We start from the raw sequence: 11550 nt of genomic DNA on the forward strand, positions 1-11550 counted from the left end.
GGCCTACAGCTTGCTCTCCTGTGTTGCCTGTCTTTGTTTAGGGAACCCCCATCTTCCTACTCACTCAATTATAAAACCTCAGTTGCCTTTGAGTTCTTCTCCATGCACTTAATTTCAAACCAATTCCATTGATTTTTCCTCTAAAATGTCTCGTAAGTCCAACCTACTGCCTTAGTCTAATCCCTGATCAACTTTTGTCTGGATTCTGGCAAAACTTCTTCACAAATCTCACTCTCCCTCCATACAGACTCCACTTGCAATTTGCTACCAGTTATATCTTAAAGCAGATCTCACTCTACCATCTCTCCATCCATTCAGCTATCCATTCATCCTATGAGCATGCTTCCTAGTATGTGTTTTGCGGGCTGAGGATACAGAGACAAAAAAGCCATGGTCTTTGCTCTTGAGAAGCTCACAAGTGGACTCGTGATTCCGAGCAAGTAACAGGGAATCTCAGAACATGATAAGAAATGCTGTTTCCAAGGTGACCTCAAACTGCACTGAGGACAATGGAAAAGCTCCTAACCCAGACTTAGAGGAGGTCAGGAGGGACAGGGGTGTGAACAGTCAGGGAAAATTCCTGGTAGAGGTGACCCTTCTGTTCAGTCTTAAAAAACCCCAAGTAGGAGTTATTCAGACAATGGGCAGGAGAACCAAAGGGTTAAGGTCAGAAGGAAAAGCATTCATTCACATCCACAAATATTTATGGAGTACCCACCATGTGCTAGGCAAGACTGACAAATATAAAGGAAGTAAGATAGATAATTGTGTGTTTAGGAGTCTGCAAACAGTCCCATCTGGCTGAAGAGCAGGGCCAGGATTAGGGTGAGGTGAGTGAGGTTCTCACCTTGGGCAGAAAATTTGAAGGGACACCAAAAAAACCAATCAACAAGATAAGTAACATTTAATGCAACATCTAAAAAATAAAAATAATATGTTATCTATGATAAACAAAACATCAAGATTTTAAATAAAGACAGGATCTGACAGTGCCATGCCAAGAAATACCAGAGCCTGAGGCAAAAGGACAAATGTGGGTGGACAAAAAAATGTTGCCTGCCATTTCCATAAACAAAGAATGTTGCCCACCATCAAGTCATCAGGCACTGCAGCTAACCCCTGCAGTGTGCCCTGTGGAAAATTCAGGGTGGAGAAAAACAGGATACTGGCCCTAGACAATTAAGATTCATATCTAAGGAATAACTTCAATGAACCCAGACTCTTGCATCTTCCCATACACAGAAAAGCACTAAAATCATTAACTCGAGATGTCTGTTTTCCATGACTAGCAGGAAGCTTTTGATGTTTGACTACATGTTTTGTTTCGTCTTCAGCAAAAATTCCTATTCATCTGGGCTCTTCCCTTTCCTCTTTGGAGCAGTTCCTCAGAGCTATCTGAGAGGCTGTCTCCCAGGCTGTAGTCCTCAGTAAGTTTCCCAAATAAAACATAACTTGCAACTTTTAGGTTGTGTGTCTTTCTTCAGTCAACATGTGAATCCCTGTATATACCTTTTAATATATTTTAATGGCTAGTTTATTCCAGAACATTAAAGTAGTTGAAAAAATATAGTAAATTTGAAAAGTAGATATATTAAAGTTCACATTAAGTTTAAATATTTTGTTTTTACCCCAAACAGCATTTATTATAATTTTACTTTCTGGCTTTAATGAAAGCAAATTCATCAATAATATCTTCATCCATCAACTGATGAATGGATAAAGAAGATGTGTTATACAGATACAATGGAATATTACTCAGCCATAAAAAAATAATGAAATAATGACATTTGCAACACAGACAGACCTAAAGATTATCATACTAAGTTAAGTAAGTCAAAGACAAATATCATATGATAGCACTTATATGTGGAATCTAAAAAAATGATGCAAATGAACTTATTTACAAAACAGAAATAGACTCACAGGCATAGAAAACAAACATGGTTACCTAAAGGGATAGTGGAGGGGCGGGGAGAGATAAATTAGGAGTTTGGAATTACCATATACACACTACTATATATAAAATAGATAAACAACAAGGACCTAAAAATATAAAGATAGGAAAAAAATCTTCAAAATCTACATCTGGAGTAGTGAGAGAAGAAGCTGAATTGTAAGCAAAGGCAAGCTCACAAAGGATGCTAATGAGTTTGGACTGTATCCTAAAGGAATATTGACCTAAAATGAGAGGCCTTGGGGTTAGACAGAGTTTATTCAAATCTCCACTCCTCCACTTATTAACTTAGTGACTTTTGGCAGGTTATTTATCTGCATTAAGTGTCTGTTTCCTCATCCATAAACTGGAGATGATAGTACTTACCGTAAAGGACAATTGTGGGAGTGTAGATGCTTCTAAAGTGCTTAGCACAATGCTTCCCATTTACTATGCTCTGATGCATGATAGCCATTATTATGAATATGGCTGTGGGGAGCCACTGAAGAACTTTTAGCTACAAGGTGACAAGATCAGTTTTGTACTGGAGAAAGATCATTGTAGCAACAGTGTGGAGAATGATCACAGGAGGCAAGACAGACAGAGTGACTAGGTAGGAGATAACGAAGAACTAAAGTCATTGCAAGAGAAAAGAAGAGGGCCTGAAATAAGGGCCTGGTGATAGGGCTAGAGAAGTGAGGACACATGTGAGATATACTAAGGAGATAGAATTAAAATGATGAGGGGGAGTAAGGAGGGCAAGCAGTTTGGACAAGTGGGTGAATGGTAGGGAACATAGAGGAGGGGGCAACTTGGGAAGGATGGTTATTGGATGAAACAATTAAGATTAGGTTTGACCAAATACAACAGAAAATCCAGGGCTGCTGTGGTAGCTCCAAGAAGTCATCAGGGATCCAGGCATATCTGTCTACTTGGCCATCTTCAGCATAAGGCTTCCATTGTCAAAGTTACTTCAAGATCCAAAGTAGCTGCTGGAGCCCCAGAAATCATGACTGCATTCCAGACAGCTGGAAGGAGGAACAAAGAGAGGAAAGCAAAACGGTGTAGCTTCCAGCTGAGTCAGTCCCCTTTAAGAGACTTCCAGAAGGTCCTACAAAACTTCTTACGTATCAGAAACCAGTAACACTGACACATCTAGATGTAAGAGAGATTGGGGAATAAGTGTCTTTTCTCTCAATGCATTGACATTCATGTCAATGGGATGTCAAATGGGAGTTCTGTTACTAATGAGGTAGGAGGAGGGCAGAAAAGGGAGAAGCCTGCAAGATGGAGTGTGAGACTGAGAACTCACTCCCAGGAAAATCACCAACTTTCCTTGTGGGGGAAGGAGGTAGTTGAAGAATATTTTAAGATGCAGAATGGATTAATACACAATTTGAGGATATTGTATCTCAGTGCTGTGAAAATTACTCAGATAATCTTCCACCCCACCTCCAGCTTCTGTGACATTTATTACAATGGTGCAGGAGTATTATAAATAAGGTTTTTGGTGGATATTAAGGGTCTACATTTCCCATTTGGGTTGAAACAGTGTAGAACTGAGATAGCAGCCCAGAGATGATCACAAGAAAAGAAGCTGCCTGGAGCTCCCAGATATCCCGGCAGGGCTCTGGACTTCGATAGGATGTGGAATGTGGTTTTGAGCCTGGCTCTCTCAGCAGGCTAACATTTTTACAGCAAAGGAGCCATTCTGGTCTCACACCTGGGGATGAGTAAGTAAGATGAGAACGGCTTGGTTCCAAAGTTCTATACCTGCTCCAGTTGGGTCAGAATTCTGTTTTTTGTTCTAGAATCACCCAGACTCAGGACTGTCACTGGCTTGGGGATCTTCCAGAGCTAAAGAGGAGCCCTGCCCTGGCCCCTTAAGGCCAGCCAGAACCAACCTGATTTTTAGGTATGGAATATCTGACCCTTGTGGGACTAGGGGTGGATCTTTGTGTTGTCCATGTGGTTGGAGCACATAAGCATTTGTGAGGTAACCAGATGGCAGGAGGATAACATTGTTCCTGGGCAACCTGGCTTCATTAACTCTATGGCTTTGGTCAAGGTGCTACCTTGTGCAAAATTCCTTTAAGTCTTTCCTCACCCCCCCCCCCCCACTTTCTAACTCCCCCTTCCTGTGCACCATGGAACCAATAAGCCCCCTTCCAACTCTAGCAATCTTGGTATCCTAGTACTGAGTAGTGACCAAGGACTTAGGATTTAGTTTTAGACAAAATCAGGCACCATTGTGTGACCCTAGGCAATTTCCTTTGCCTCTCTGCGCCAGTGTTTGCGTCTGTAAAATGGGTGGTGGCTAACTATAACTGTCTCTTAAATGAACTAAATGTGGTAGTACACTCAGGGGCTTAACGCACTGCGATAGCTTGACAGTGACTATTTATCTTCCAATCATCTGGCAAGTTCATCCCACTCATCATTCTCAAACCGGCTCTTTTTTTTTAATGTCCTTCTCGTTTAAATCTCAAATATCCGCCTAGGTAGTAAAGTTAGTCCGCATCTGACTCCTTTTTTCTCTGTCCCTCCTTCCCAGGGCCCACCCTCCGCGAACGCAGAGCGTCTGCTGGTCAGATTGATGGTCGGCGACCGCGGTCTCAGAGGCAGTGCAATCTTGTCCTCGGCTTGGGAAGTCTCCGAACGGCCAACTCAGATCTTTTGCGGCGCTGCCCGGCAGGGAAAGCCGCCAGCCCATTCTCAGGGACGGGGGTGGAAGAATCACACTGCAGCAGGGGTAACAGGGACCGCGGCCAATGAGGGGGGATGGGCGCATTAGAAGATAACGGGATGACCGGAGTCAAGAACGCGCCGCCACGACATCTCCGCCCGGCCTCCTTATCCTCCAACCGGTGGCCCCAGTTATCCTCCCAGATCCGCGCAGCGGCTTCAGAAGTGACAGCCACGTGTATCGCGGGGGACTAGGATGTTGGCGTGGGGGCGGGGTTGGAAGGGCGCCCGAGAGGTGAAGAAGGACCCGCGTACGCGTGCCCGGGCGCCGGCTGCCAGGCGACGCCGCCGGGAGCGAGTACGCTCCTGACGTCACTCGCCGTTCGTCCAATGAGCGGCGGCCAGAGGAAGGCGCCGTTCCGCTCCCTCCCGCCCCCGCTGCCGCCACCACAGCAGCAGCCTCCGGGAGCTTCTGAGGAGGCGCGGGCCGCCGCAGGCTGGGGCGCTGCAGTGCGCCGTCCGGAGCCCCTGGACCAGGCCCAGGGAGCCGCTCGCCCAGACCCCGCCGCCCGATGTCCTCAAGATGGAGGTAGGGGGGAGGGCGCCGTGAAGAAAGCCGCGCTGTGGGCGCGGGGGCCAGGGCGCGGGCGCTCCGGGCGGAGGCGGTGGCGGGATGGGGCTGCTGCTTATGATCCTGGCGTCCGCCGTGCTGGGCTCCTTACTCACGCTGCTCACCCAGTTCCTGCTGCTTTACCGCAAACAGCCCGAGCCGCCGCCGGACGAGGCCGCCCGCGCGGCCGACGGCTTCCGCTACATCAAGCCGGTGCCGGACCTGGCCCTGAGAGAGTACCTTTATGGCGGCGGCGGGGCTGAGGAGCCCTCCGGCGGGCCACCCGAGGGCGGCCCGACTCCGGCCCCCGAGACCCCCGCCCCGCCGACGCGGGAGACCTGCTACTTCCTAAACGCCACCATCCTGTTCCTGTTCCGGGAGCTGCGGGACACCGCGCTGGCCCGCCGCTGGGTCACCAAGAAGATCAAGGTGGAGTTCGAGGAGCTGCTGCAGACCAAGACGGCCGGGCGCCTGCTGGAGGGGCTGAGCCTGCGGGACGTGTTCCTGGGCGAGGCCGTGCCCTTCATCAAGACCATCCGGCTCCTCCGGCCCGTGGTGCCCTCGGCCACCGGGGAGCCCGACGTTCCTGAGGGGGAGGCGCTGCCCGCCACCTCCCCCGAGGAGCTGGCCTTCGAGGCGGAGGTGGAGTACAGCGGGGGCTTCCACCTGGCCATCGACGTGGACTTGGTCTTCGGCAAGTCCGCCTACCTGTTCGTCAAGCTGTCCCGGGTGGTGGGGAGGCTGCGCTTCGTCCTCACCCGCGTGCCCTTCACCCACTGGTTCTTCTCCTTCGTGGAGGACCCGCTGATCGACTTCGAGGTGCGCTCCCAGTTCGAAGGGCGGCCCATGCCGCAGCTGACCTCCATCATCGTCAACCAGCTCAAGAAAGTCATCAAGCGCAAGCACACCCTCCCGAGTTACAAGATCAGGTGAGAGGGGCGTGGGGGGAAGGGTCGCCCGGCCACGGGGGCCTGGCTGCTGGGACCCCGGGCCTGGAGGCACGCTGCCGCCTGCGTGGGTGGGAAGGGCCACGACTGAATCCCAGTCCCTGCTTTCCAGGGCTCTTCCCAGCCCTGGACAGGGCCCTAGATAAAGGCAGGTAGTGCCTACGTTCTTTGCTTCCGAAGGGCCTTAATGGGAGCTAGAAACCTCTTCGTGTGTTCTTGGGCATCCAGGGTGCTGTCAGCATGGGTCGAAGCAGCATATTGAAGATGGAAGGGAAGTCCACCCTCCTCCCCGGGATGGCTCTGGGACTGTTGAGAAACTTCTATCCGTGGCTGCTGCATTGAGGGCAGCTTTGCTGCATCACCTTGGCCAGGTTGAGAAATTGTTCCTGGACACAAAGTACAGGCGTGAAGAGTGTGCTGGTAGCCCAGGGCTGTTGTGTTTTGCAACTGCAGGCCCGTTTTGCTGTGCTGCTTCGGCAACTTTCAGGGTAGAGGGAGTGTCTGTTGGAAAGGAATACTCTTCCACTGCAGATTGGTAACGAGTTGGGAGCCTGTGCGTGTTGTAATTCTCTGTACATTCTGTGTTAACGTCATCTGCCCTTTGGGGGTGGGTTCTATAGCACAGATGCAGACTGCCCCTCACGTTTCAGCTCTTCTTGGCTCTGAGTTCCTCCCACAGTACCCGAAATGGCCCTGCAGATAGTATTTTAAAGATTGGTAGTGATTTTAACTGTTTTAAAGTCTCCCTATATCTGGCGGTTTCTGTAGTATACTATTTTGATTAATGTACAAGGGTTTGGGTTGTTTTTTTTTAATATGGAAGTGGAAGGGGAAAGAAAGTTTTGTAGGGCTAGAGGCTTCATCCACTTTGGTCTGGGAAGGCTTGTCGGTGTTGAAAGGGTCGTGTATGGCTATTTCTTACAAAACATGAATTTTTAATTTTACTTTCTGTCCTCCTTTAATTTTGTGTTCATTAAAATGTTTGACGCTTTTAGATTTTGTTCTTTCCTATAAAATTATGTAAATCTGGTATTTGCCTTACCTAGTTTCCTTTAGTGGAAGTTACATGTTTCTAGATCACTGATTTTCTACCACAGTTTCAAGCATCAGTGACCCAAATAATTCAGGAATATTTGATGTTTGGGTTTGGGGTGGAGTATTGACTTGTGTGATGTGGCAGATTTACCTTAGTAATTGTGTTTTGTTTACGCTAATATCACAGAGTGACAGCTTAAAACCATCAGGTGGCAGGAGAAATTTATAATGGAAATATTTCCATGGATTTGCAGAGGTGGTCATCCACTGTTTGATTTCCTGTTCTGTGAAGTAGAACATAACTTTATGAAACCTACTCTTGCAGCTCTGAAATATAAGTGACTAAATTATCAATGAGTTCTAGTGTTTAAGCAGTAAGGTGTTTATAGCAGTGTGTGGCTAAGAAAGTCATGAGAGAAAGTTGTTACAGATTTTGATAATTCTATCACAATTTCAATTCTGATGTTTTCTGGGTAACTTTCAGGTGATAAAACTTGACTAAGTTATTATTTGGGGGTTATTTGTAGGATAGCCAGTGGTAGTGAGGGTACATGTCATTTTGAGGTGTTTTTTTTAATGTAGACTTGGAATTCAGTTAAATCTGAAGGAAATTATGATTAGAAGTTATGGAGCCATTAATAGGTTTATTGCTTTGAAGGAACTTTATCATCTGTATCATTGAATAGCATCATCGTTTAAAATGTAGCAAAATTGCTTTTATTTACTGTATCCAAAGGAATTTTTAAAAACATAGCATGTGTGTGTTTGGTTATGTATGATATTTCAACTTTTAAACCTTAAGCATTAAATGATCACCTCCAGAAGTATACACACCTGTGCTCTTTATATTCGAAGGCATTTCAATGGTCAATCAGTAAATACTGTACAGAACATATCACTCAATCTGTAAATATTTATTGTACACCTGCTATGTGCTTATCATTGTTTTAGGTGCTGGGGTTTCAATACTGAACAGTCTCAGTCCTTATGGAGGTTGGAGTTTAGTGAGAATTGAATTAGCTGTACTTAATAAGATTTAAACTAGAATGTGATTGATGGGGTTGAAGTAACTAGGAAGCTGATTTTAGTTTAGTAAAAGAAAATGATAGAAGTGTGAGGATGAAAAGGGCTGCTTCAAGAAGTGTTGAGTTCTCTCATCTGTGTGTAGCTGTTCTGCCAGGAATATTTTAAAGTACTGATGTTGTGGTACAGATTCAAGTTTCAGCTAAGAGAATGAATTAAAATACATTTAAGATGTATCACAATTCTCATCATGAGAATTAAAGTAGCTATGGTTTATCCTTTTTTATAGATCAGGGGATAGTGCCCAGAGTAGTTAAATAACTTGCTTAAAATCACACAGCTGTCAAGTTCTGATAAAGTCAAGCTGCCCTTTTTCCTTAAACTCTGCTGTGTTGTTCTTAAGGATTTTTTTTTTTAAGTATGTCATCAAAATATGTGGGGGTAGCCTTCCAAATTAACTGAGAACTCTGAGTATGACTATAAAGCTTTTTTTTTTTTCTTAAAAAAATTTTTTTTGGAAATTTTGAGAAACGATCCTTTTAAGGTTAAATCATAAGGTTAAACCTTTGGGTGCTGCCCCACTTAGCATTTCTTTTTTAATCCAGCAGATTTTATTTCTAAATAGAAGGTCTTGCTAGTTTATCCTTTTTAGCTATCTAATCTACTTAGAGCTAAAGTAGTAACGAAAATTGTATTGAGTCTTAGGATCTTTTGGCACTTGAAATTATTATAAAACAGAAATACCTTGCCAATTAACATCGTTGTCACTTCTTCCCCCTCTTCATTTGTTTTTTATTTTCATGTTGCTAAAGTAAAAGTGGCCCATCAGGACTACCAATTCTTGATGTCTCATAAAGAGATGAGAAGGGAGCTCAAATGATTGGTTGCTTTCTGGGGACCCAGCTGACAGACATTTACCCAACTAACACAGTTTGTAAAGCATTATAGTATTTTTAAATAAGTATACATTTTCTACATATTATAATTCTAATTTTATTAATTTTTACTAATATTCTGATTTCACCACCTCGGTGTTCATTGTTTTGATTTTTTCTTAAAATGTATACTTTAAAATAGTAAAAGCCATAGTTTTTAAAAAATTATTATTAGTCAAAAATTAGTCTTCAAGAGAGAAGGATTACCACCAGTGTTCTTGATTACACGGAGAATCCATCTTCAACATGAAATCTGAGTAATAGTCCTGAGGAGTTTAGGGTTTGGGAGTCTGACATTTGAGATTCTTACTGATGCTTCTGTTCCTTGGGTTATTATTGCTGTGTAGTTAGCAGTTGTTGCATACTGAAAGGCCAGATTCAGTTTGTAGGTACTTTGAATTTGGCCTGCACTGTGGTTTTCTTATTTCTTAATTGCCAACATTTAAAAATGGAAAATTTTGCATGATTTGGATTTCTGGCTTTTCTTAGGAAAATTTGGAAGATCTGGTAGCACTAGGCTTGCATTTGTCCTAGCAATAATAAGATGGAGAGATGGAGTCTAGTAGCAGCTGCCGGAACCTCACGTGTAGCTTGTAGTTCCCACCCACTTGCTACATTTACTGATGGTACTTGCCTGGCCTGGCAATATAAACTTGAGATGCTTACTAAATGAGGAGCGTTACTGTTGCTCTTCATCGAAAATGGGAAGAGTTAGTTAACAGCTGGATAGTAGAGGGTGATAATTTCTGTCCCTCTTTAAACATTATGTCTTCGAAGAGACTTTCACTGAGCAACTTTATTTTATAAAAGACATTATCATTATAATGTTGAATGTTAAAGAAAATCATTCTGTTAGAAATCTTTTAAAAATCCCTTGAAACATTTTTCGTTTCTCTGCAGTACAGTGATAGTAAGTAGACAGTGGCTGCTTTTACCTTGAGTTTGGTGGACTTTTGCTTTAGTGCAAGGTTTGGGTCATTAATTAACTATATATAAGTGTTTACTTCTCTGACTTACAAATGAGGGGGCATCTACTTACTGACACCATTTGAATTTAATGAATGAGTATGGAACAAATATTTGGGGGAAACTTCACTTTTCAGGTTCACGGAATGTCTTCTGAACATGACTGTTTTGTCATAACTGTTTTGTTCTTTTACTCTTGAAAATATTCCAATATGTATTTGTAGAAAACTTTCACATATTCTTAGTGACTGGAGATTGAGGAGGCGAGGACAGGACTGTATTTAGTTAGATAGGGTCTTTTAGCATCTTTATCTACATCTTCTCTAAATATACCATTAATTTCAGAGAACTAAATTAGGCTTGGTCTGGAAAGCCTCATACTCTATAATGTGGCTTGTAATTGTGTTATTTCTTCCTTGGTCTTCTGAGATGAGGAAGAAAAACATTTATTCTTAATGTTAATTATAACATTTTAAATTTTACTGATTATTTGAGGTAAGGATAGTAATTGATGTCTTCTTAAAAACTTTCAAAGTAAATTCTCTGAAAGCTGACAAAATCATTTGTAAAGTTAAGTGTATGTGCTGTGTTTATTCACTTACGCTTTCATACTTTTTTTTCTATATATAGACAACTTGTAAAAGGTATCTTTGCTTAGGCTGGAAAATACTTTAAAATAGCTGCTAAAATTCCTTAGTGATTGTAGGAATCATAGTTTTACTTACTAATGTTAGTTTTACTTACTAATGTTTACTTACTAATGTTAGTTACTGTTTACTTTAGTAAGTAGGAATCATAGTTTTACTTACTAATGTTAGTTTTACTTACTAATGTTAGTTTTACTTACTAATGTTTACTTACTAATGTTAGTTACTTACTAATGTTAGTAGGAAATATAACTCACCTTTGATACTTTGGGAGAGTGGAGACAAGGACATTGGGGTATCACGCTAGCTGTTCTGGAGTAATGATGTAATGTATTTGCTAATTTTTTATCTATTATGCTTTTTCTTGTACTCCTGCTCAGATGAGTATCTCTATATAAATGGAATTGTAAGATCATTATCTTAGATAGTTGTCATTTTAAAAATAGACACTTATTTTCAGTAACTATTTCCTGAAGACTACCATACCTCCTGTTGTGTGAGAGTATGGTGATAAAAAAATGGTTAAAACAGAGTTCATGCTTTCAAGCTGGTTAGTCTTCCAGGGGAAAGCAATGAACAATTAAATTAAAGCTCATTATAATGACATTTGGATACATTTAAGACCTTCAGTTTTGTGAGAAACAGAGGAGAGATCAGTGTCTCTGCTAGGCAAATACTTGATTACTTTGTGTTGTATAATATTTTGTGGCCTTAGTTTCTTTGGTACACCTAAGTATGCTCCAGTTTAGTGTTGGTTTTAATAACTTCT

The 11550-nt window shown here is 42.9% G+C and overlaps 1 protein-coding gene across 3 annotated transcripts in view; it reads left to right on the forward strand.

Moving 5' to 3' along the window:
* The first annotated feature begins 5060 nt into the window (after nucleotides 1-5060).
* Nucleotides 5061-11550, forward strand: part of PDZD8 (PDZ domain containing 8) — a 98157-nt gene continuing 91667 nt past the window's right edge. For 2 of the 3 annotated variants that reach the window (XR_012326883.1, XM_019940066.3), the window contains exon 1: nucleotides 5062-6157. Coding sequence is in view for 2 of the 3 variants with exons in the window: in XM_019940066.3 (XP_019795625.1) it covers nucleotides 5292-6157 (866 nt within the window). In the remaining variant the exon portion in view is untranslated. Of the gene's footprint in view, nucleotides 6158-11550 lie in introns of all 3 variants that reach the window. The other variant, XM_019940068.3, reaches the window with a different exon arrangement.

The sequence above is a fragment of the Tursiops truncatus genome, chromosome 16 (assembly GCF_011762595.2).
Source record: "Tursiops truncatus isolate mTurTru1 chromosome 16, mTurTru1.mat.Y, whole genome shotgun sequence".
NCBI lineage: Eukaryota > Metazoa > Chordata > Mammalia > Artiodactyla > Delphinidae > Tursiops > Tursiops truncatus.